The sequence below is a fragment of the Microtus pennsylvanicus genome, chromosome 4 (genome assembly GCF_037038515.1).
Source record: "Microtus pennsylvanicus isolate mMicPen1 chromosome 4, mMicPen1.hap1, whole genome shotgun sequence".
Taxonomy (NCBI): Eukaryota; Metazoa; Chordata; class Mammalia; order Rodentia; family Cricetidae; genus Microtus; species Microtus pennsylvanicus.
In genome coordinates this window covers 58,895,401-58,922,994 of record NC_134582.1, presented here as the reverse complement: position 1 = coordinate 58,922,994, position 27,594 = coordinate 58,895,401, and the positions used below count along the sequence as shown (strand labels likewise).

The 27,594-nt window shown below is 38.4% G+C and overlaps 1 protein-coding gene across 1 annotated transcript in view; it reads left to right on the top strand.

Moving 5' to 3' along the window:
• Positions 1-27,594, top strand: part of Asxl3 (ASXL transcriptional regulator 3) — a 114,795-nt gene that overhangs the window by 41,492 nt on the left and 45,709 nt on the right. Inside the window, exon 6 of the mRNA XM_075969231.1 lies at positions 3,571-3,734. Coding sequence (XP_075825346.1) covers positions 3,571-3,734 — 164 coding nt within the window. The remainder of the gene's footprint in view (positions 1-3,570; positions 3,735-27,594) is intronic.

Here is a 27,594-nt window from a genome sequence, read left to right as displayed (position 1 = left end):
TTGATAGCCATTATTATTTCTTTCTACACATGGGCCTCCACTCTTATTTTTATGTGGTTAACTCCTTTTTGTGTTTTTATTCAGTGATTATTTTATTAAATTCATGACTTGAGCTTTTAACTCTTTCATTTTGAAACTTTTCCCTTCCCACTCTAAAATTAGGAATTTAATTTTAAAATCAATTAGCATAGAATTTTATAAATACTGGCATGGTTTTTCCTCTGTCTTCTATAGACTCTTTGGAATGTCCAACCATGTACTAGATGTGGGGAGGCTTGAAGGGTAACTGGCCTTGGATTGTGAAGCTTAAAGCCAATCTTTTCCTTTGGACCTAGCGATGTGGTTTTAGGTTAATGCGTCAGTACTTATTGAGACTCACTAGGCAGCTGTGGTCTGTTTCCTTGCTATTCCTTGAGTGACGAATAGCGCGATGCCTGCACCTAGTAGCTTAGTGCAGGTCACTGTCTTCAGTTTATTGCATGCGAAGTGTTGATTTATAAAAGCTTTCTGTTTCTAAAGTCGCTTTTTTAATTTGATTTGTTAGTGTTTTTCCATGTCTGTTGAGACTTCTACCACATCTGTAATGACAGTTTGTTTTCTTATTTCTCTCCCCTTTATGCTGTCCTGTTTATTCCGAGACTCGGGTCATTATTCCTTACACATGTCATGGATGTACAGTTTCATTCTCAGCAATGTTATTTACATTTATGTTATCTTGACAAAATCAATATTGTGTTGTTTCTTTTTTGGTGTTTTAAATTCATTATTAGTATTTTTCAGTTTATCTAGGTGAATTTTTAACTATCTCTTGAAAGCAATAGATATATGGAAGTTTTTACATTTTAAATCTAATAGGAAAATTTGGTTGTGTTTGTTGTGATTTTCTTGGACTTAATTTTAGTTTTTCTTTCCTCTTTTTCAGTGCCTACTCGTTGACTGATGTTTTCCTTATGTTAATTAATTTGGAATTTTGTTCTTTTTCTGTTCTTCTGAGGCTTCTTTTAGATTTTTAATAAAACTTATTCTCAGTGCCCATGTTTTATGGATATTCTCATTACACATGTACCTTATTTCTCTATACGTAATTTTATTTCCACTCTGATTTAACTTCTGTTAGTCATTAGTGTTATTTCTTAAAGTTAGTATTTATATAGAAGCATTGTGATTATTTGACTTTTAATTCACCATTCCTGCTACAGCTGTGTATTCTGTTCTTTGGTAGAAATTATTGGTCAATAACATCTGTCAGCAAGATTTTCTTAGGAACAGAATTTCTGTTTGGGATATTTAAATGTTCTTGGATGCTGCCGTTCTGAAATGCATAGCTACTGATAAAGTTCTAAGTTGATCTTTGTTTCCATTCTATCTTATCTGCTAGAAAGTTTCTGTTCATCTCATCACTGATTCTGATGATTATTTCTTGTATAAAATGGCTGCAAAGAATTTTTATTTTTGATGTGTGGACAGATTTCAACTGGGTGGAAATGGGAATGAGTCCACAGTCTTCATGAGATTTGGTGTTCTGCTTTAACTGAGAGCCCTTATATTAAAAATATCTTACTCAAAGATTTCAGGCATCACTTTCTGCCATCCTCTGCCTTTCTCATTCTGAAACAACTGCAGATAGGCATTCTGACTACGTATAGCAGTCCCTGTAGTTCTTTGTTTTTAATTTATTATTTGGAAATTTCAATATGTGTATCATAGTTGGAGCAAATCCATTCAAATCCCTTCCTCCAGCTTGCCCCGTGTACCACTACCATCACTTTTCCTTCCCAAATTCATGTGCTCTTTTGTTGCCAATATGCACACAGATGTAGGACCATTCATGAACACATGGGAAGCCTATCAGTGGTTACAACTATGAATAAAACAGAGCAAAACCAAACCAAACAACTTTCTCTCCAAGTGCCATTAATTGCTAATAACTTCTCAGTCTACTCCACAAGACAGAATTCACAGCTGGCTAGTTAGTTGGTCCAGTCCCCTGTGGCTGGGTAGTCATAGGCTCCAGGGGAGAGCGTACTACCATTCTTCTGATAAATGAACATAATATTATACTGCCTCCTGAATGCTTCTCTTTATACCCATAGATTACTTCTGTTCTCAGCCCTGTTCAGAGAAGCTCTTTTTACAGTAGTGATTAACACGGAGGCTCACAGCTGACCAATATGCCTTGTATTTTTATCTTTAGTCTTTCTTTTGTGTTTAATCATGTAAAACAAAGATCAACACATTGTGCGTTTATTTTCTATAAAGGACCAGTGAATAAGTAGTAGAGGTTCACACTGCCCTGAATTTCTGCTACAGCTCTTTCACTATGAAGCATGTTGTGAAAACAAACCTAAACAGTCCAAAAACTACCAGCAATGTATGTGTCCTAAAACAGAGTGTACTGACCTCGATTCAATGCATACTCTATAATCACAGGTAGCTCAAGTACCCAACAATTGTCCTCCTGTTGTACAGACCAGCTGACAGTACCTTATAATTGATTGTTGTTTCGGTTGTTGTGATTTCCAGTTATGCAGTCTACACACAGATGCCACAGGACACCAGAGAGCCTTGAATTGTGGATTTTTTTGAAAAAGTATATTTGCCCTACAGATCTTGAATCTGAAATTTTTTGTTTATTTTGTTTTGTTTTGTTTTGTTTTGCCAAGACAGGGTTTTTCAGTAGCTACAGAACCAGTTCTGGAACTCACTCTGTAAACCAGGCTGCTGGCCTTGAACTCACAAAGATCTCCCTGCCTCTCCCTCCTCCTGAGTGCTGGGATTAAAAGGTGTGTGCCACCACCACTAGGAACAGCTGGAATTTTTAATCAACACTGCTTCTTCAGTTATTCTCAAAAACACTTTGAATCGAAATCTTGTAAAAATTATCTGCCCTTACTGCTTGAAACATGGTGGGAACACACAACAGCTATTGCTGTCACCTGTTTATTAAAATTAGGAGTAATAATCAGGGCTATAGCTCGGTGGGAGAGCATTTGCTGAGCATATTCAAGGCTCCTGTGTTCAATGCCTAGTACTGCAAAATAAATAAATAAATTTAAATGAATGAGGTCTTGCTATCGTTGGAGTGAAGTTCTAGAGAAGATACATAAATTTTTGTTTGTTCATGTAAATGTATTGAAAATTCTGTCGATTTGCAATTTATAATCAGTTGTACCCACATACTTAAGAGCCTTAGATATGAGGAATGCCACAAGTTCAAGGCCAGCTTGAATTTGTAATGAGCTCCAGGCATGAATGAATTGCATTGAAAAACCTTCCTTGCTTCAGAAAAACAAAACATATAAAAAATAAGACATTCATAATTACAAGGTTTTTTAATTGGACCTAATTTTAATTAGTTAAATATTGATTGAAATATGACTGGGTCGATATCAACCGTAATAATAAGGGTTCTGTTTTCTGATTTGGTCTCTGGAAATCATTTTAGAAACAATGGAAATAAACATATTCCTGGATATATTCATGTTCAGTGAGTATGTATAGACATGTGTTGATGTACATGTGTTCCTTCACTCTGTAATAAAGTCATACCTCTTGCTTTACCCATCACAGGACACTTGAAATGGACCAAAGCTGAGGACATTGACATAGAGACCCCTGGATCTATCCTTGTCAATACTAACCTGAGGGCATTAATAAACAAGCACACCTTTGCTTCCTTTCCCCAGCATTTCCAGCAGTATCTCCTGCTTCTGCTCCCAGAAGTGGACAGGCAGGTAAGTGGAGTTCTACACATTTCATTCCCGTCCCCATCATACAGTGCAATGGTTGTCTGTTGTCAAGGTGACTGGGTCTGATTGGATGGCTTTACGAAATGAAGTATATAATTTATTTGTTCTGTTTAGTTACTGATGCTGTTGGTTTAGGTCTTTAGTCTTCCAAAACAGAACTATTATTTTTAAAATTCTTACTAATAAGCCTACTTAAAATTTTAATGACAGTACACTATAGTAGAATAAAGCCTTGGCCTACCCACATTGGGAAAGGAAAAGAAAAAAAATGAAGCATTCCACTATCAAATAAATATTTGAAGTACCTGCTCCTTTGCTGAGAGAGAATAATGAAATTTAGTAATAAAAAACCGGTTTCTGAGAAATTATGTTAATGTTTTTATTCTGACTCCTTCCAAGTGGCATTTAAAATTTATATTTGCATTTTCTTCTGAGAGCTTATCATCAAGAATATGGTGCCTATAAATAATCACCTTTTATCTTTTTGCTATAACTAGAGATGTCCTAAATATAATTTTAGAAAGCTTCTAAAGTAAAGAAATACAAATATAGACATGTAAAAAGAAGCATCAATCAACTTCTAAGCTGTTCTGTTAGGGAAGAGAAGGGAAAAAAATCTTCACATAGTTCTTATTAAATGTCACAAAAATTATTAAGTGCTATCTTGAAGACATTTTTCTGTGATCTTATAGCATAATAAATTCATTGTTCTGTAATTCTTATTTCAATAAATTCTAACAATATATTTTAAGTTCATACACTTAATAATATATGGATAATTATGAATTTATATGTTGAATAGATACATCCATCTCTGAGCTGAATTATGCACCTTTGGTTTCATACTTCCATTCCTTTCTGAGTAACTTCGATAGTTTCTATATGGCTTAGTTTTGTACTAACTTGACTCCCTCTTTTTATATAAATTTCATTTTGATGACTAATAGTTTGTTCAAATTCCTACATATTTCTTTAATACATTCATCTTTTCAGAAAGATTAATTTGACTTCAGATACATTTTATTGGGGGTTGCCATTGTCGAACCAAAGAATTCATAATTTTTTATTGTGACTCTGATATATTTTAGACGCTTTAAGGTGGTAGACAGTAAATGCTTAATCAGTGCTCGCGTCATGAATGATTAAATGCACTCTACTTGGGTACATGTTCTTTTGATGAATTACCAAAGCATGAGGATAAATGGACAAGCTTAGACTAAAAGAAGCTCACAGAGCTTTTCTAAGCGCAGATGCAAACTTAATAGTCTTTCTTTAGCCTGCAAATACAGACAGAATTGGAATAAAATGGGTAGGAAATTAGGGAGAAGAAAAATCCAGAATTACAAAATCAAGAGTTAACTAATTCTGGCAGTCTTATAAGAAGAACAGTAGAAATGACTATGTAAAGACATTAGAAATAGAGTCTGGAAAATTCCTTTAGTATCTGTCATCAGATACCTTGAAGTCTTTTGAGTAGAGGGTAATCTGATCATACTACTGCTTTTGAAGACTTTCCCATGTAATTGTCTTTGTTAGGTAACATTTCTCCCCTCATTATTAGTGTATTCTGATTGTACAAAATGATGATTTCCCTTATTTAATTTCCATATGCGTGTGTAATAGCATTTATCATATACATGCTCTTGTCATCTGTCAGATCCTTGACCCACCTCTTGCTGGCCAGCTTTCTGTTTGCAAAGAGTCTCCCTTCTATCTCATGTCGTTCTAAGAGCACTACTTTTTAAGAAAGTAATTTCTCAGTACTGCGAAGGAATGCCAAACATGGGAAACATGAGAGCAGAAATAATCAGTACACTATTTTAGTTCCCAAAGTGGAAGAATGGAGAGTTTGAGGGGGATTGGCACTGAAATTAAAAATGAAGAAACTATCATCGTTGTTATTCTTGTTCTTGTGCTCTTCCTCCTCCTCCCCCTCCTCCTCTTCTCCCTCCTCCTTTTTCTTGACCTCTTCCTCTACCTCCTCAAAAATAGATAATTTCAGTTTTGATTCATAACCTTTGAAGGAAGTTTTAGGGAGGAACCATGGATAGTCATTTTATTTGTTTGTTTGAGAATGGAATTCAGGAGTCAAGAAAAACTTTGGAAATTTATTTATTAGCATATACAGTTATTTTTTCCACTTGGTCATGGATGTGATTTATCTTGTTTACAGTAAGGTGTAGCATACACCACATCCACAGTAAGTACTGGTGAAATAAATAACAAATTGTCTTAGATTTAACCAAGGATGTACTAACCCAAGAGACCGTGGTGTGAGCCTGATATTTTATTCAAGCTACAGCAGTTTCTCTTACTCCATTTATTTCCGAGCTACTGTAAGAAAGAAATATAGATGAATTTGGCACAATACCCATTTGTGAATAACATTTAGCCCTTTGGGAGATTATTTATTCAGAAATATTTACAGAGCATGCATTGAGTGTTGCTTACTTGATGAATGACGAAACTATATGTGATTTATTTGTGTGGGTCGGCGTAACAACAGAAAACCTCACATTGTAATGCAATGCCCTTTCTTTATAATTAAGGAAAAAGATTAATGGATGTATAGGTCTACACCAAATTTAGCAAGATGACTGGGGCACATAAGTGTCAAAACAGAAGCATAAAGTCCTCTAAAGTCACTGAAAATGGAAACAGTTAACCCAAATGCACTCTGTAGTAGGGACAAGCGGTGAGATTAAGCCTAAAGCACTGGAAAGCGCTTTTAAAGTAACAAGCATCCTCCAGAAGGAGAATGTGGCATTTGCAAACTGCCCACCCAACTTTCCAGTAGATTCTGTCCTTCATTGTGACTGACATTGTCCAGAGAGGAATCTAGGAGACCATGAAGAAGGACACCTTACCCTGCAAACGTTAAGTCCTGGTTGCAAGCTAAATAGATTTTTGGAATTTTGTGTGAAACCGGTGGTAGCCATCAAAGGTTTTTCAATATGGTACTGCTCTCTGAGTTTAGCTTTAAAGTTTCCAAATTACTACAACCTGGACTAGAATAAGCGGGGAAGGCAGAGGAATGCAATCTGATTGTGTCAGTTTATTTGGGCCCATGAAAGATCTATAATTATATAAAATCCCTTGGAGTTTTATTAGATAAAGACTCCTACCCAAAGCTTGAAATTCCTAACTCTCATGTTTTGCTTCCCTGAATATTCCAAATTTACAGCTCATTACCAATCTAAAACAACCCTGTAGGATCCCTAACCTTGAAGTTCATTACCTGATTGCATCCTTAAATACAAAAAGCTAAGTCTTATCTTGCCACTGCCAGCTGCCATGAAGTCACCTCTTCATCCCCGTGCCCTTTTGCGTTTCCCCCACCCTGTTCATAGACCTGTTTGTCTCCAATCATAATTTAATCACTTCTAATTGTTTTATTACGTTGTTACATCTAGTTGACATTTGAATTTACTCTTCATATCATATACTGCAAGTAACAGAAAATCCATCTAAACTGACTTAAGCTTTAAGGGGATTTATTGGTTCTGGTATGTAAGATAACAGGCGTTAGTGCATTGTGGCATGCTTTTGGTTATTGATCTTGGGGTTCAGTTATTGTGAAGGAGCCATTGCACTATTTGGCTAAGTAAATTTTGTAAAATAGTTGATGTTTTAAATATGTGTCCCATTGTGATAGGATCACTATCTGAATAAAAAAATGAGTGTTTACCTCTTGTCACACTTTAATGGGGAGAATACATATATCCTAGTATTTAGAACAAAACACCAAGATTCACATTCATGGTTGCTGCTGAGGTCACCTGATCTCTTATCCAATCATGAATGCAGTCAAGGGAATGAAAGACACAGAAAGGATTGAGCTAATGAGAGCTTGCTCTTTGAACAATGTTTTTACCGCTACTGCCATGAAGTTGTACACTTGTTTAAGGGTCAGAGACACATTGAAGTTCTGTTTCTAAGTTGCATTAGAGGGTACACAGTAGGGATGAATAGATGCTTGCTACATAACTAACCATACCCTCAGAAGAGAGGGTAGATTGAGTTTGCTTTTGTAATACTTTGGATTGAGACACTTCCTCTATATGAAAGGGGTTCTGTCTTCAGCTTGAGACTCTAAGTGTTGAATTGGGTTAAGTTGACAGAATTATTTATGTAAACTCTGACATGCAATGACAATGGGAGGTATCTTAGTCTCTACAGGGGAAACTGCACATTGAAGGGTGTTCATAGAAAGAGTAAGGGAAGGCATGGGGCATGGAGAACCTCTTCAATGTAGAGGTTATAGTTACATGGAGGGAAGGAGGGTAAGAGGTGGGAACTAGAGACTATTAGCATTTTGAAGTACAGGTAAAGGAGGCTCTCCACTGTTACACCCAGAAACCTAAAGAATTCACCCTAGACTTTTACAGACCGTGACTCTGAGCAAATTAGGATTTGTGAATTGAATTCTGCAAAGATGTCAGAACTAGCTGGTTTATGAAAAAGAGTTGGGGATTGTATCAAAGATACCAGAATATAGGCTGCAGCAGGAGGATGAGGAGGAAAAACTGTGATCAGAATAAAGCAGGACTCGAAGGAGATTTTCTGCCCATTGTTTTTACTTGTCATGCATAGGAATATATAGAATTGTGGTGAATTTCTGGATATTTGATAGCATAAAAATGGATCCTGGAAAGTGGTATATCTTTACTGTAAACAAAATTAAGTTTGAGACTCTTAGGCCACCTCTGTGGAGGAATGGGGCCCTACCCAAGATCATACAACTTTAAGACTTAAGGCTGGAGGGTCACTGACAGTTTAAAATAATATTTATATATGATGGAAATCTTAACTCTGTGTGGCAAGCCTTTGCAACAGGCTTTAATTGTGCTAGAGTTCTTATTTGAACTGGGGAGAGGCTTCTATTGGATTCTGGGTTGAGGAGGTTCCTCCCACTTCTTATATGCAATTTATAGCCATACCACCCCGAATGAGCCCAGTCTTGTTCGTTCTCATACCCCTGGAATTTTCATGACTTTATATCCCCTCTCAGGACCAAGAAGGGGGATCCTTGGTTTTTATTTCAGCTCCATGCCTTCACCCTCATTTTCTCTGATTTTCCTCAAAAGTAAACCTTAGAACAAAGACTGCAGTCCTCCCAGGGTTGTTACATTCCCTTCCTCCCTTTCTTCCTTGCCCTCTTCTCTGTCTTATCCTTTATAACCCTCTGCATCTTCCTCTTTTCTTCATTCTCTTCCTTTCTTCCTTCTCCTCTTTCTCCTTCCATTCCTTCTTCTCTAGTCTCTAAAATATCCATAAATGCTTAGAGGGTACGTTTCAGAGTGTTTCTGGGCTGGTGATTTACTCTTCCTCCCACCCAATGTGTTAGGATATTGCAGTTAGTGGAGTCTATATGACAGCAAAGCAGAAAGGACTGTTTAGGCAGAGGAAGATGAGTAGGGAGAGGTGAGGAAGAGAAGAGATGAGACCAGTGGGAGCTGGACCAAAAGTCCAGTGGCATATATGTATGATAAAAATACAGAAATGAGTTCTTCCCTACCATAGACCTAGTGTAAGCAGTGGAGATCAGAGGATTAAAAGCAATGATTTCTTTGTGATTTGAATTCTACTCAAATTTAGCCAGGACTCCCGGTGAGATCTCTTTGATCTACAAGATCACGTACAGACCCAGAACTATATTGAGTGTAGCTGTTGCTCTCCTCTGTCTGCAGTTGACATTAGTCTTCTCATGATACCTTTGAAGACTGTAAGCCAATCTGGGCTGGTATAGTATTTCCTTGTGATCAGATTTAGATTACAGACTTTGGAAACAGGCAATAAATGAATCTGGGTTCTTGCATACTGCTGCCCAGTTTCCCTAATGAAAAACTTACTGCTTCCCTCTTTGAAATTAAATAGTATTTTTGAGGAAGTTAATTTTAGCCATGTAAATATCCTGTTGCTCTTCAAACATCCCACTTACTAATTCGTACTTGTACAACTTTGTGGCTTTCTGTTTTTAATAGGTTATTATGCTTAAATTATCCCATGTCCGGGAAGTAGAAGATCATTAAAAGGGATTCTGGGCTCTTAGACCTGTCCCTGTTATTATCTGATCTCTTCCTTACTATGAAGCATACCAAGGTCAAGGTGGTCCAGTTTCATTTTGTACATTCTTGGTACCTGACCAGGATGAACCCTACCACCAGGAGACCAGGCTTTCCATTAGTGCAAGCTGGAGTCCAGAAATCCAGATTTCATCACTGGTGTGCTCTACAGATGGGGCATTGCTTCTCCCAGATCTGGGAAAGATCTGGGAACTACAACTAGACACAAAATACGTATGTTCCTGCACACGTGTGGGACCATCTCTTTACTTCTGCATTGACTTCAGGAGCATCATGTAGAGAAGTATGAATCTGGTATGTGACCAGTACAAAATCCACATCTACATCTCTCTCCAGATGTAGCTTTCTATCTTGCAAAGCATGAATTCAGACTGATCTAATTTAAACTGGTTCATTTTAGTGTTACTCTTTCAAGCTGTCTCTCTTCTCTGATAGTGAGGAAATGGCTTCTATTATAGAATGAATCTAATCCCTATACCTTCCCTATATGACCAGTACAGGTGGTATTCTTTGTCCATTCCTGAAGGTAGGTCCTCACCACAGACCCTTCTCTGTGCAGAGTTCTGGAAGCATCTCCTCTAACCATATCAAGCCACCATGGCATTCTATTAGTCCTGGCTTACTGTACCGTCTTCTGTGAGTTTTCTGCCTCTTGTCTGTGACTCTGCAAACCTTGGATTCAGTATTCTCTCATCTATAGTTCAACCTTGAACAAAATGAACTATCTGTGCTTGCTGGTACTCTTGATGGATAGACCTCTTAGGTGTATGGGTTGCTGGCTACTGAGCCCAGGGCCTCACACATGTCAGGCAGATATGCTGCACTGAGCTGTACTTTCAGGTACTTGACAGGCTTTTTAATTTATTTATTTTTTTGGTGTGAAGTTGAATTATTTGGCCGTAAGCCAATCCTAGCTTTTGGAGTAGGAATAGGTTATATATAATTCAAATAATTATTCAACCAATGTTAATTTGATATTTATTTATGTATGAGGCTCTGCTAAGCACTGATGACTTAATGTTTAAAAGTCATATTTCTTGTCCTGAGAGATGGAAAAGTCTGTTATCATGAACTTAGGCTACATTGGTGTTGTATGCATCCTGCAATGGGAACCTAAAGGAACTAATTATTGTCAGTGGGTAGAGGGGCCTAGAAAGAGATATGTATGTATCAAGCAAAGAATCATGGAGAAAGTCCCAAACAGAGGCAAAAATATTTGTCAGCAATAGTACTGAGCACTTACAATGTTCAGCTTTCCATATATGCAATCATTAGCCCTTACAATAAAGCTTTACATAGTGTCATTTATCCCCAGCTCCTATACTTGAAACTCAAGGGTCAAAGGCAAGAACCAGAACAATTTAACTTCTTCCAAGTACAATTATGGGAGTCAGACTCTGAAGACCAGATAATCCAACCCCAAGTTAATGGTATTTCCCCTCAGGGTCTTCCATGTCCCCAGTAAAAAAAGCAGAGAAGGTAATAAGGTCTAGCTGTACCTGGGAAGGTGGGGAGATCAGGTGAGGACCTTGAGCTATGAAGTTAAGTTGGAAGAATGTCTTCAGAAAGATATAGGGGTCCCTAAACAGCTTAAATTAAACCAGGATTTTTTCATGAGGCATGGCATGAATAGGTTTAAATTTAGAGCATTGGAAGAGAAGCAAGGGAATAGAGGACTGAAGTCCCTACCCACTGTTTTGTTAGGCCATCTTCCTTTTGTTGCTCAGGCAGTAAGCCTGTGCTCTCTCTTATGCCTTTGCTGTCATCTTTGATCAGGCGAGCTCACTCTCACCAGTCAGAACCCAACATTACTGCATTACAAAGGACTTTGTTTTTCAACTAAATTTGTTTTTTTTTTTAACAATTCCACTTCTACATAATACAATCTGGTCCCTCTTATCACCCTACACTTTTCTTATCTCTTTCAGATCTTGTTATCCCTGACTTCCCTACAGGTTCTTTCCCCATGTTCATGAATTTTGCCTTGTTTGGTGACTCAACCCATTAAGTTTCCCGAGGACCATCTGAGTGACTATAAGTATGGAACTATTCTCAGTGGTTGAACATCTATGGATTCTGACTCCCCTTCCCAGGAATCCATCAGTAGCCAAGAATTTAGCAGGTAGAGGTTTAGCCCTATAAGCCCTCGCTTTATCCACAGCCATTAACATTGAGCAGACCTGATATAAGCAACCACATGCTGTGACATCATGATTTCAATGGTTATATTATGGTTAGAAGATAAAATTTTGCATGTACATCACTTTTTTATTGATTTGCCCTTTAAGGTGGCCTCTTTAGTTCTGTCATATGTTTCTGTTTATTTTCTTCCAAATGTGCATTATATGGCTTCATTTGCATAAAGATTCCAAAATAGTGTCTTTATATGTTTAATGTGTGTGGCACTTAAAAAGAGGGTCAGTAAATAAGGATGGCTGGATGGGTAAATGAACTAAAGGAAGAATAGATTGCTGAATACGTGGGTAGAATAATGAATGAAAGAAATAGGTGAATTAATATAAGAACAACTAGATGTGTGAATGAGTAGATTAATGATTAACTAAGTGAAGGAATGAAATGAACAACTTTGGCCAAAGATATTACAGGATTTAAAAATAACTAGATTCATAAGGTAGAGAAATAGATTAGTTGATCAGCTGTAACATACTATAAGAGACCAAAAGTCTCAAAGAATCAAAAGAAAATCTTTTCTCATGGTTCTGGAGGCTGGAAGAACTGGTATATGATTCTCCAACACCTCTTACTGTCCTTGGTGCACAGATCAGCCTTCGTGGTGAGTATGTTCTCCATCATTCCTTCTGCTTCTGTAGGTGAACTGATACTAGACTAGAAAAATCTTCTTGGTGCCCTCAACAACACGGAGGGACCAGTCCCAAATAAAAATCACATTGTGGGGATGGAGAGATGACTCAGTGGTACTGAGTATTTGCTGTACCACCAGAGGACTTGAGTTCAGAATCCAACACTCACACTGGGTAGCAATTCCAGTTCCAGGGCATCCAGTGCCTTCTTTCTTCTCCTCTGCAAGCAGCTGCACACACAAGACAGGCACAGATATACAAATGCATAAATGCAAATAAAAATCTTTAATTAAACAATAGTCACATTGTGATTATAACCTCGGCAATTTTAGAAATAAAATTTTGAACATTTACTAATTGGATTGAGCGAAGAAGAGTTTTAGGATATCAGATATGACTTCTTATATAATTGAGAAAGTAGGCTTCAACGTGTTTTGGCCTAGATAATGAGATTACTGATGAGGGAAATTAAAAATAGAAGTGATATTTCTATTTATTGACCAAAGTTTTAGAATTCAAGGAGGCTGGATTATAAAAGAAAGGAAAATAAATCCTATATGTTTGAGTAAACCGAGATCTCAACAGGTATTAGAAAAGTTCTGTTCTATAATTCCATATATCCTCTCTCCAGGCTTCCTTTATTTATTTATCTTTAGACAGTCTGGATTTGGGAGTTCAGACTGGTTTTGAATTTGTGATCCTTTTGCTTCAGCCTCCCAGTAATAGCTGAGATTATAGCTTGTAACACAAGGGCCGCTAAAGAGAAGGCTGATAAGGAAAGTATGTTTGTATGTGTGAGAGTGTGTGTGTGTTTGCATGTGTGTGCACATGCATGTTCTTGCATGAACATGCATAACGCATGCATGTGCTGATTCCTGAGATCAAAGAGGATCAGGAAAACAGTGCTGACATAATTAATGTAGAAGTGCAGTGCACAGTGATTCTGTCTTCTCAGAGCGTGGAGATGTGTGGTAAGGCAGCATGGTGGGCCAGCATAAGGATTTAGTGTCCCAGAGGAATTGACAACTGAGGCCAAATGGTGGTTGACAAAGCTCTTCCCCTTACCTGTTTTCACCCCAACAATGCTAAATAATTTCTTTGCAGTTACCGTGGTAACAGATGTGCCAGGACTTGGCTTTCTCCAGACTAATACAGTTTTCTACATCTCAATGATTTTGTGGTGGGGAGGGGCAGTTTGTGAGATTCCTGACTGACTATGGGGCTCAGGCTAGTAAGGTTGAAAGGTGGAACTGCACCAAATGAAAGTGTGGGAAGGAGAAACTGTAGGTTTCGAGGAAGCAAAATATGTTAACTGTGAAGTGTCAACGTGCAGAACAGCACAGTTTGAACATGATCAACTAGATAAATCACAGTTCTTCTTTTCAGTCACATTAACTTTGATTCTGACATCAAGGGAGAAAAACCCAGAGGGTCAGGGTGGTATTACCAGGGAAAATGAAGAAGTAGAAGTCACCCACCCTTCATCCAGTTCCCACATGAAAACAAAATCTCCATAATCTCAGTGCTTGGCTCTTTGACCAACTGTGCATCTCTCTCTCTCTCTCTCTCTCTCTCTCTCTCTCTCTCTCTCTCTCTCTCTCTCTCTCTCTCTCTCTCTGTCTCTCTGTCTCCTTCCCTCCCTTCCTCCCTCCCTCCCTCCCTTCCTCCCTCCCTCCTTCCCTCCCTCCATCCCTTTCTCTGCAGATGTGTGGGAGACTTTATAGAGACTCCCTGATGATGCATGGCAAATCTTCCTTTAAGAATGTGCACTTTATCAATGTGTCTACATAGAACAATTTTGTGACCTTTTAAAAATATATGACAGCTGGTGGAATAAATGTCACCTAAAGTGGAGTCCTATTTAGCCTTTTATTACACTTTCAAATTGAAGCTTACTGATGAATAGGTTGTTGTCATTCCTGTCACCTGACTCATTTTTAAGTGATGATCTTCACCATCTCCATTTGATGGCATCAGGGCACCAAGGGCTGTCTACAAATCTTTATTAGACCATCCCCAATAAATGATAGCTTTTATTTTTGACCAAATGGTAATTGCAGCATTTCATTCTGCTCTGCTGTTGTTGTTTGTTCTGGGTCTGTATCAGAGTGTCTATGGTCTGCTAAATGGTTAGCTTCTGAAAGATATGTATAGTATAGGCACTTTAAAATCCTGTCTGCGCTCACTAACGGTAATGCACATAATTTTAACTGTGGAGAATGTCATTAAACTAAAATGGAACATTTACGCAGTCCTTTTACAGAGACTTTTGGACCAGGAAAATGAATGTGTATGTCAAGTATTTACTGCAGCCGAGAATGTGATTTATTGATTTCTGATGGCTATGTTGGCATCAGCGTATATATTTAAAGAAGCCTTTATAAATGCAAATGGGAAAGGGCTTCTCGTTCTTTTCCTTCCACGGAAATAGCTCATACATTTTCAATAAGCCAGGCTCCTATTAGAGATCGCTCCACGTACTGTATATATTGATTTAAAAATTATACTGTTATTTTATTCTACAAATAGCATGTATAAGGAAATGTCAATTTACCTAAAAGATTATAAAATTCAAATGTATTAAAGATATGAAAAGTACTAGTGTCTTAAACCTTTAGGTAAAAGTAACTTGAGATGTAATTATTTTAATGGAATGGACACATTGGCTTTTCCCCTGCTTCTGAAAGCATATCTTAAGGTACTTAGAAAATCCATTATTCCTTCTTGCCTAAGTCACTTACTGGGGATACTAAATCATATGTAGCCAATGATATCCTTGCAATCGGAGACTTGCTATTCCCATTCTTGCAATTCAGGCTGTAAGGGAAGCATGTAGGTATACATAGCTTATTTAATAATATGGAAATGACTTATGGAAACAGCTGATTTTTATCTACATTATTCACTTCTTAGCTCACTTGAGGTTAGCATCCAATTTTATTAAGCAGTATCTAGCTTCAGCTTATGTCAGATGATGTACAGATTAGACTGAGTTATAAATAATGGACAAGTCAAAAAAAATGGAGCTCCTTTTGTTCCCGTGCACAGGGAGGTTAACAGGGGAACGCAAACATATTCAGCCTGGAAAACACCATTGCATATGACAAAACCTGTTCTGCATCATACATACAGAGATGGTGTGGTAATTGCACAGCATGCAAGGGTATCTTCAACTGTGTCTAATCCACCACCACTACTATATTTTATTATGGATACATTATTCTGCCAAGTGATATTTGTATAGTTACCCTTTGCTTTCTAACTCACTTAATAAAATATTTATAGCAAAACTCTCAGCTTTATTCAGCCAGGGAAAATGAGAGTCTTGTAGAAAGAACAGATTTCCACTAGCTTTGCTACAGATGTGGAAAGAAACAGTATGGGGGTGAGATGGTGAGAGTTAATTCAGATGGAAGGGCACCTGTTGTTTGAATGGTAAGGAACATTTTCATATCAAGGCAACCATGGACTCTTGTGAATAGATATCATGTAGAAACTCCTAAATTAAGAATGACAGAAGAAAAAACTTAATTAAATCATGAAATCACCTTTAAATCTCTAGTGATTATTCAGTCCTACTTAAAAAATAAATAATTATATAAAAATGCCCTAATTCAACACATTGGAGATGACATGAAAAAATAAAGACTCAAAAATAAGCAAGGGATAATGAGGAATCGTGTTTGGATCTCTACCTCAGTGCACATATTTAATTATTTTCATATTTCTAATATCTGAAGGCAGTTACGGGGTAACCTAAGGTAATTTGCTCTAATGAAAGCTTGTATCTCCAACAGAAAACTGTCAGTGGATTGTCTGTTTGTATAAAATTAGCTTTGAGTGATGGGGGCCAGCATTAAACACTTAAATACAACTTCTGCTTTCTGAAATGTTCCTCGGGATGTAGTATCTATAATAGGAGCCCACTGCAGAAAATGTTCCAGGGAAGTTTTTATTCTGCAGTTGCCTTGTGGTCTAAAGAGACTATTTTGTGAGTTGAAGGAAACCCTTGCGCATTGATGTGTCACTAAGTATATGATTAAGATGTCTCTTGTTAAAGAAATAGTCCCTACTGTTCACAAGTGCCAGGCTCCTCCTAGGTCAAGCATGGACTTGGTAAACATGTATCTTTTCCTGAACTGACCAGAATGACTCTTGTGAGGTCCAGCAGATTTCTGGACAAAAGCCACTTCCATAGCAATGTCCGATTCAGCATCTACTGAAAACGTTCTCAATGGCACCCATTCACACACTGAATATCATCCGGAAAATTCATTTATTTTACAAATCAGTTCTACCATAGTGGGCTGAACAATGTGCTAGACATGAGGATATTCTGTTTTATGAGCTGGCCATGACTTCACAGCCTAGCAGAAAATATACACTGAGTTCCTTTGAAATATAAATTAGAGTAAGGAGGGAAAGAATAAGAGAGAGATTGAGAGAGAACAAAAGTGAGAATATTTATCTAGAAGCAGCTTTGATATTTTGGAAGCTTAAGATCCCAAAAGCAAACATAATAGCACTTAATCCACAGTAAATTATACTTAACCACAAGGACACATGCTTTTCCAGTCTGAATGGTGGGAACAGGCATCGTTCAAAATTCTGCAAGAACAAAGGTCACTGCTAACTATCTATTTCAGACAATTTTTGCCCAGTCTTTCTCTGTAAATTCTACATATCATTTTTATTTTGGTTCTCTCAATTAATACCAAGGCTTCAAAACTCATTTATTCTTCACTGAAATCAATGAATTTTTACTTTTCCAGTCAAATTCTAGAATTTGTTTCACTTTACAGCCATTCTGATTACCTGTTCTTTTTTTTTTTTATTGAGAAAAGGGAAAAAAAATTTCCCCCTCCTCCCAGCCTCCCATTTCCCTCCCCCTCCTCCCACCCTTCTTCCCCTCCCCCCACTCCTCTCCCCCTCCCTCTCCAGTCCAAAGAGCAGTCAGGGTTCTCTGCCCTGTGGAAAGTCCAAGGTCCTCCCCCCTCCGTCCATGTCTAGGAAGGTGAGCATCCAAACTGGCTAGGTTCCCACAAAGCCAGAACATGAAGTAGGATCAAAACCACGTGCCATTGTCCTTGGCTTCTCGTCAGCCCTCATTGTTCGCCATGTTCAGAGAGTCCGAACCGGACTCTACATATCATTTTATCTGGAAATCTCAATAACATACAATAAGAAGCAAAGAAAGATTATTTCAAATCTAAGAACACTGGCTTTCTCATAAATAAAACTCTGCAAACGTACTGCGGGGGGGGGGCAGGAATCCTTCAGCATTTTGCAGAAGAACTCATGAATTTTTCATCCAGAGCTATCTCCTCCTCCTGTGAATGTTAGTTACCCAGCACTCACCTTCATGCTTCATTTGTCACAGTGAATGAATGATGCTGCTTTCTGAGCTAGGTAAAGCTGAGAGAAGAATGTGTGCTGTATTTGGAGTGTATGTGTCCATCCAAATCCGTGCATTTAAACCTGAACCCGTGATGACAGTATTAAGAGTAAGAGCTTTCAAGGAAGTGATTAAATCCCGAAGATCCTGCCCTTGTCAGTGGCATTATTGTCCTTGTAACTGAAGCCACAAATCTTCTCCACCCTTGGACTTACTCTACCAGGGACAACCAAGCAACACAGTGTCTTCCTAGAAGAGATCCGCCTTCATCAGACTCAGTGTTCACTGGTGCCCGGAGCGCCACGTCTAGATTCCATAAATGAATACATTTATGTTCGTTATCTATTACCTTGTCTCTGGTAGTTTGTTGCAGCAACACAAATGGATGAAGACAGAAGATTTTTAAATTTCAACATATATATTACTTACATTTTAGAAGTCTATGTACATGTGGTAAAAACACGTTTGCAGTGGCATTTCACTTGTATTTTAATAAACAAAGCTTGTCTGAGGAACAGAAAAGAAAAAGAGCCATTGTGGCCAGCCTTATAGGTCAGGCAACAATGACACACATCTTTAATCTCAGTAGCCACACCAGCTTGCCATAGAAACCAGGCAGTAGTGATGTACACCCTTAATCCCAGAACTAGAGAGGATTATAAAATGGGAGGAGACAGCTCTCACACACAGTCTCTCTCTAAGATTCCTGGAGGCAGGATCACTAATTTTGGATTGAGGTCAAGGTAAGAGCCAGTAGCTGACTGTTTTGCTCTTCTGACCTTCAGGTTGAACCCCAATTTCCGTCTCTGAATTTATATTAATCATGCTTCACATGTTAGCTGTAGTGGTTTGGATGTTGAACTGCTGTTATAGGTAGAATTTAAGATAAATGGTGCCACTTATATATGTGCGTCAGTTAATACCATAGATCAAGCCTGGGGCTGTAATTCAGTGGTAGAACATTTGCCTCGCCTGTGTGAAGTTTTGAGTTCAGTCCCCAGAACTAAACAGAAACATTTGGATATAAATGGCATGGGCTATAAAGTAAGAAGATGAGGTGACTAAAACCTGAGCCTTCTACATCTTAATGACTGCATAAAGGTAAATGGCTTTTCAAAGATGACTGAGCAGCAGCAGCCAGGTAAAGTGAGGTAGAGGAAAACCAAAGAGGCATCGCTGAAGCCAAGAGAAGTGATGTGGCTCCAGGAGGGCATGCCCTCGTTCATATGCCAACTGTGGATTGAACAAGGCAAGGGCCAAGAACTAGCAGTCACCTCTCAAAATAGTTGGCTGGTGATCTGAACTAGCCAGAACGAGTTAGAGCTGTGATGAAAGAAAACAGAAAGAGTACTTGGAATAGAACTCATTCATCTGAAAAAGCACGGGGAATGAAATAACAGTCTCTGGGTTTCTTATTAGGTACATTGACGGTGTTGTTTTAATAATTGCTATTGTAAAGGGGTCTCCTCTTCCACAGTATGTGAGTTATATTTGAAGTATATAAAAAAGTCCTCTTTTACACATTTTACTGTGCCACTGGTAATTCTTCCCTGCTTTTTATTTTACATGACTAAGCTTTCCGGATAAATAAATAGCACATCACTTACTAAGAATTATGGCTTTTATCTATTTCTTTCTGATTTGTGTACTTTTTTTTGAAAACCACTTAATTTATTTGATAGGAGAGAATTCACAAGAGCATTCAATAAGATAAAGGCACTAATCCATTCTTAAGGGTGGATCCTCATGACTAGTCACCTTTTCAGAATACCACTTCTCAGGTGTTAGAGTTGGCTGTTCTTCCAGAGGCTCACGGTTCTATTCCCAGCACCCACATGGTAACTCACGCCTGTCCATTACTCCAGTTCCAGGCAGTGCCCTCTTCTGGCCTCCATGGGGCACTGCACATATAGGTGCACAGATATGCGTGCTCTCAAAGGACCCATACACATAATTTTTTTTTTAAATTTAAAAAAGACACCACTTCTTAGTATCACTGCAACAATTAACTTTCAGCCTTAGGATTTATTGTTTTATTTTTGTTTGGGAAATGATCAAACTATAGCAGATGTATAGTACCCGTTGATCCGCCGTCATTGTTACTGTTTCTTCCATTTGCCTGTTCTGATTTAGTATCCAACTCCTCTAGAAGATTTCATTTTGCTTATCTTACTTTCCAGTCTAGGATTTTTATCTGCTTGTTCATTATAGCCACTACCTCAATATCGCTGCTTCATATTCTTCATGGGATACCATTACTATGACTGACTTATGTCTTGTTTTAGCTATTTAAAATCTTTTTATATGTATCATGTTTCACCTACATGTATGTGCACCACTTGTATACCTGGTGTGTGCAGAAGCTAGAAGAGGAATCCGTGACCCTGGAAATGAAGTTTCAGATGGTTGTGAGCCACCATGTGGGTGCTGGAAATAGAACCCAGGTCCTCAACCCTCATCCCCCCACTTCCTTATCTTTCTGTCTCCATCTTTATTTTTAGAAGTAAGTATTTAACATTACGCCATGTAGCCCACCTATATATTGATGCCTGACCCCATACCCAGGACTGTGGTCATTGATGTTTTCTTATTAATTTCATTTTAGTTTAGTTTTGTTTATGTGTCTGTGTGAAAGTCTGACACCTGTGTGCAGATATTGACAGAAGACAGCAGAGAGGCCCAGGCTCCCTAGAATAGGTGTTATGGGAAGTCCTAATCTACCCTGTATGGGTTTGGGGGATGGAACTCTGGCACTCTCCAGGAGCAGCAAGTGCCCTTAGCCACCCAACAACCTCTCCAGCCCCTTTATTATTATTTTGTGGAGATGTCCTTGGATATTTTAGTACCATGAGTTTCTTCGCTGTGTGCAGGCTGGGCGTTCGCTTCTTCTTTTTATTCTTCTGCTTTGGAGCATGTCCTGGAACTCACTCTGTAGACCAGGCTGGCCTTGAACTCACAGAGATCCACCTGTCTCTGCCTCTTGAGTGCTGAAATTAAAGGTATGCGCTGCCACCACCCAGCTCGCCTTTGCTTCTTAGCAAGTGCATAGCTGTGGCCTTTAGCATGGTCACCCTAGCACTTTCTTTGTCCTTGTATCTGATGCTCGGTTAAGTAATAATAAACAACTGTGGTAGACATAGTGATTACCTAAAACCTTCTATCCTCACAAAAGGAAAATGTTCCTTTTGCTTTCAACTTTATTTTATCCTTATTTAAAAAGACTTTTTAGGAGTTTGATTATATTTGTATGGAGAGGTATAACAGTTAGTTTGTATGAGGTTGTCAATAGTCCCAGTGTCGTTTCATCTGCCATTCACACACATTGTAACGCTATCAGTCATTCTCTTTCCTTGGCAAGCAGTGCGTTGATAGGACTGTGCTCAAGATTTTACAGTTCTCTTTGATATTATACACAGTTCTTAGGGTCCATTAATTGCTGCCCAATTACTCTATTGTTTTCAACAGTGCTGGGGTTCGCACTCTAAGTAAATTAGGACTCTTTTGCTTGATGATTCTGGGGTCCACCTTGTGGTGGCTCAGATGCCAAAAGGCCTCTTCTCGGTCATCTTTAAAAGAAAGCACCGGACTGAGCTCCCAAGTTCCCAATGAGAAGCAGAAGGAGGGAGAACATGAGCAAGGAAGTCAGGACCACGAGGGCTGCACCCACCCACTGAGACAGTGGGGCTGATCTATTGGGAGCTCACCAAGGCCAGCTGGACTGTGACTGAAAAAGCATGGGATAAAACCGGACTCTCTGAACATGGGGAACAATGAGGGCTGATGAGAAGCCAAGGACAATGGCACGTGGTTTTGACCCTACTTCATGTTCTGGCTTTGTGGGAGCCTAGCCAGTTTGGATGTTCACCTTCCTAGACATGGACGGAGGGGGGAGGACCTTGGACTTTCCACAGGGCAGGGAACCCTGACTGCTCTTTGGACTGGAGAGGGAGGGGGAGAGGAGTGGGGGGAGGGGGAGAAGGGTGGGAGGAGGGGAGGGAAATGGGAGGCTGGGAGGAGGGGGAAACTTTTTTTTTCTTTTTCTCAATAAAAAATTTAAAAAAAGAAAAAAGAAAGTCACTGGCCTGTAGTTTAGATTGCTGCTGTCAGGGTGCTATCAGTGTCCTGCTGAATGTTCCTCACTACACTGCCATTGTATCGTGCATAAGCTCAGCCTCCGCTGTATAGAGCAGAGGCTCAGCCTCCCCTGCACACAGTGCAAGCGCACTGTAGAGCACATGCTCAGCCTCCACCCTCCTGCATGCCGAGAACTAGCTCTCCAGGGGACATTAGGAACTATAATTAAGGAGATTTTCTTTCTGCACAGGTCACTGCTGTAGAGCTAGGCAAAGAGTGACACCGAAACTTAGAGCAGGGCTTTCGGGGGGGGGGGGGGGTGACAGCCTTGAGTTTGCTCAGTTTCCTGTATTGTTAGTCTCCACTACGTGAACAGTGATATCTAGGACCCCAGAACTAAAGGAACTCCGTGCCACTTGACTGAAATAGCCAACATGTTAGCTCCCATGCCCATGAACTGGAGTTAGGATGAGAAGGGTGTTTGGAAGGCTTCTCTCATTCCCTTCCCCTCTCTACATTGTAACTGAGCTGAGTCCTCAAAGCCAAGGTTGCCTACAGTCAAGCCTGGCCCATGGCAGAGGGTGTGGACAACGGCTTGTGGATGCAGATCATACTGGTTACCAAGATAGCAGGTTCTTTGAATGAATGAATGAATATATATGTATATATATTTATTCATTCATTCTTCACGTGCTGTATGTAGCCTCTAAGTGACTGTTTCTTAAAATAGTTGTCACTCCAGCCTCGTGTTCCTCATGCCACCAATCTGCAAGTCAAATCCACTCCCTTTGGATTTTTCTTGTCACATTTTATTTTCAGTATCAAATCTTGGTTTATTTTTTCTAATAGTATGCCAGAGCCATTTGTTAAATAAACCATCCTTTCCTCAAAAGCAACTTAATAATGCATGCTTATTTTCTATATGTGCAGTAATGTAGTTGGTGTTCAATATTAATTTTTTGAAAGAGACTCAGAATAGCATCTTATTTCTAAATAAACCCACCCCAAACTGCTTTATATTCTCTCTACATCATATTAGTTTATAGTTTGCATTTAGATGTCACAAAGGAATATTCCAGTATTGCTGGTATATTTTATATCATAGAAACTTCTAATATGGGTTATCAAAGTACAGTTAATCTAAAAACAAACTCAAAAGTGTGACTTCCCACGGTAAGTACATGTATGAATACTATGCTGTTTTGCTCTGAGAAGAAAATTTTTCTAGTTGTATATTTATTATATCATCAGTGGCACTGATTTTGAGGGGCAATTTTCTATTTTTTTCTTTCTGACAACATGATATTCCTATTACATTTTCAGGAGGCACACCATAATTGCACTTTGCTAATGTTAATTCTTGAGCCTATTAGTTTTGTGTTTTCTTTGCTCTTAATGAGAACAAAATTAATAAACAGAACAGTGCCTTAACACATCTGGAAAGAGAGTCAGAAATTGGCATGGTACCTTATGAGAGGGAAGCTTGCTGCCATTGACGATGAACCACGTCAGAAAGCTTAGTGGTACGGGGAGTTTTTTTTTTTTTTTTACATAGAGCAAGCTTGCATCGGGGCTTGACAGATTCACCTCCTTACTTGTGTATTCATGCTGAAGCCTGTGTGTTGTTATTAGAGGAGTTAAATAAAGGCTAAGTGAATGTAAGGAAGGACGCCTTGATGGAAGACCGAGGAGAGGCTTCCAGCACTGAGATTTTCCACTTCTACAAATCTCTTCTTGGGAGCATTTCCAGAATGGCGCTTTCTGTACCCTATGTTCTCATTTAAATTCTTCCTCTAATGCTCTCTCCATTTAGAAATTCTTTTGAAAGAAAAGCAAATTTAAAAAAAGAGAAAAAGAAAGGAAAGGAAACAAAACAAAAATTTATTAAAGCATGATAAAATGAACTAATCTATTATGATGCTGAGTTTACTTGGTGAGGTTTGTGGCTTCTATTAGATCTATAAAAATAACTTATTTTTATGTCTTAGTACATGTGATTCTTAAAAATACACACTTTTTGATTTCTGGATATTTTATGATACCTGTGAAACTTTTCTATCACAGAAAATGAAATAAGCTAATAACAACGGTATTAGCTTTATTGATTCAGATGTCTGTTTTAAATATATTTCTTCAAGAAAAATAAAAGGATTCTAGGATATCATATGCCAACGTTAGACAGGCTTGTGTTCCAATCTAGAGAATATGTTACAATAGTTTTTATTTAATTGAAAAATACTTTTGTGCTGAGCATGGTGGTGCACACATTTAATTTAGAACCCAGGAAGTAGGCAGACAGGTTTTTTTGAGTTTGAGGCAACCCTGATGTACATAGTGAGTTCCAGGAGACAGCCAAGGATACATAGTGAGATTCTGTCTCAACACAAACAAATAACAACCACCAAAAGAAAATATTTTCTCTGTACCTAATATGTATGATAATTTCATTGAATTTAAATCATGATCGAGTTTTATAAACTTTTAATTTATACAAATGAGCTATTTTACACCAAAACAGTTTTAAACTCTAGATGTTTAGCTTGCTACCAAAGAACAGGTAAATGTATAAATATTAGAAAAAATTAAGATTTATTTTTGTTTATCCATGTAAATACGAGTATGTCTGCTTGGGTGTGTGCCCCATGAATGAGGGTGTCTGTAAAGGCCATCAGATCCACTGATATTAGAGTTAGAGGGGGTTTGCAAGCCACCTGACCTGGGTGCGGGGAACCAAACTTAGGAAGAGAAACAAGAGCTCTTAACCACAGAGTTTTCTCTCCAGCTACAGAAATATGTTATTATTTAATGTACGTTCTGTAAAACTAAAACCTTCTACTCCTCCTATGACTATGGTCCAGTTCCACCACCAGAACATTCTGTCACTCCCGTCAAAACACAAACACAACTGCCTCCATTTGTAGACACAATTTATGCTGCTATCAAAGCAGTCCGGTCTTTCTTGTGAGTTTTTCACATAGAGGCAGCTCATCTGCTCTGTTCACTTTCCTTGACTGTGGTCCTTAGAGTTTTCACAGACACTTTGGAAGAAGCTTAGAATTTTCCATGCAAGCTTATTTCTATTAGAGAAGCCATAAACCATAGACTAAGCTAGGGGAGAATTTAAACTTAACCACAGTGCATCTAAGAAGCCATGGATTGAACATTTAGATTTTCCATCATTTTTCTCAGTGATATTCCATAGTTCCCTTGGGGTAGGCCTTGGAATATTTTAACATCTGTCCCTATGGATTTGTGAGTCCTTGTTAGTCTAAGTTGTTTCTGGGTTTTGTTACTGTAGGCATTAGCTTTATACATTTATTATTTTCTAGGGCATTTTTAATTCATCTACTGCATTGCTTTCATTGGTTGAATAAAGAAACTGCCTTGGCCTTTTGATAGGGCAGCAATTAGATAGCCGGAATAGACAAAACTGAATTCTGGGAAGAAAAAGGCAGGGTCAGGGATTTCTGCCATGGAGCCAGCCACCAGGTCAGACATGCTGAATCTCTCCCAGTAAGCCATGACCTCATGGTGAACACAGATTATGAGAAATGGGTTAAATCAATATGTGAGAGTTAGCCAATAAGAGGCTACAAATAATGGGCCAGGCAGTGTTTTAATTAATACAGTTTCCATGTGATTATTTCGGGTATAAGCTAACCAGGCAGGACAGAACAAGGGGCCTGCACCTCCCTACTACAGAATGTAGTGGTGCGGGAGAATTGTCTGTATTCTGTCAATCATGTTTTAAATAAACACTGATTGGCCAGGCAGGAAGTATATGTGGGTCAACCAGACAGGAAGTAGAGGTGGGGCGGGGTGATGAGAACAGGAGAATTCTGGGAAGCAGGAAGCTCCCTTTTTCACAGTCCTGCCCAGACCACCAAAGAAGCAGGACCTGCCCCACTGAAAAAGATACTGAGCCATGTGGTTAACATAGATGAGAATAATGGGATAATATGAGCTACAAGTGCTAATAAGAAAACCTGAGAGAATAGGCCAATCTGTTTATATCTAATGTAGACTCTCTGTGTGATTTTCTTTGGGACTTGCCTGCTATGGGAACTGGGCAGGACAGAAACTCCAACGAGCAGGCTCTCATGTTACAATCTACTCTAATAGCACACATGTTGGTTGGAGATTCTCTCAAGAGATCATTGTCCCTATGATAATTGGACTTTTATTCATTATTTTAAGTTCTTGTACTTTATTTCACTATGTTCAATATAGGGTTAAATAGAAGCATTGATACCTAAATTCCATCACATATTTAAAAATTTTATTGTTGTTGTTTGTATGTGTGTGATTGCATGTGCAGGTATGACACTGCATCCATGTGGACATCAGTGGGCAGATAGTGAGTTTTTTCTTCCACCTTCTGGATCCTGGGGATTGAACTCATGCTGCCAGTGACCTTAACTGCTGAGCCTTCCACTGGCCCCTACCACACCCTCCAGTCTCTGGAATAAGAAGTCTTATTATTATCTAACACAAGTTGTTAATACTTTATTTTATGAAATTTTTATTCCATTCCTAGTCCTTTTCCCACATTTAATCATAAATATTTATGCATCTATTTGGATGGTTTTTTATTCTTTGTTATATAAACAGTAAGAAGGTCTACTTCTTTCTTAGATACTGAAGAACCTTCTAGTTCCCAGAATAAAGTGAGATCTGCATTCATATGCAAATTAATATTTGTTCATGGTTTTCACATTTTTAATAGAAGAAAAATCACCCTGTGTAGTTTTTCATGTCCTTCATGGGTTCAGGTAGTGAAAATGTTGACCTCTTTCCCTTTTCTTTTAGTTTCTAGGTATCGAGGATTAACAAAGAATGCTAGGCAGGTTTTGTACCACTGAGCTACAAACTTTACTCTTTGTACTTTTTAGTTTGAAACAGAATTTCCCTAACTTATATAGGTTGGCTTAGAACTCTCCTGAATTTTCTGTCTTCCTGCTTTGGCATCCCAAGTGTTGGGATTACAGACCTAGACCAACAAACTTGTATAAAAATTATATTTGATGCTAAGGTTTATAGAATATTTATATTACAGCACTTCAGAATTTTACAAGAAATATCACTTGAAGTGTCACCAGGGCCCAGAGATTTTCAGAAAACTTGGAGATTCAGTTCCGTCAGCATTTGCAGAACTTGGATATCTTTTGTTAAATTTAGTCCATTTGAAAATAATTTTGAAGAATTAAAACAATAGCTTCATTGATAAATAGCTGAAATAAAATAAACCAAACATTTGAAAATGTATGAGTTGGTTAATGGTGACCCAGAACTCCACTCATGGAACCATTATCACAGTCAAAATAATGAGTGTATCTGTCTCACAGATGTCTTGACATCTCTGATGTCTATACCAAATTCCAGGCTAGAAGCATCAGAGAGCCTACATCCCCATCTACTTAAGTCTACATTTTAGAGTTCTATGGTCACTAGAGGATTCTCAGCCTCAG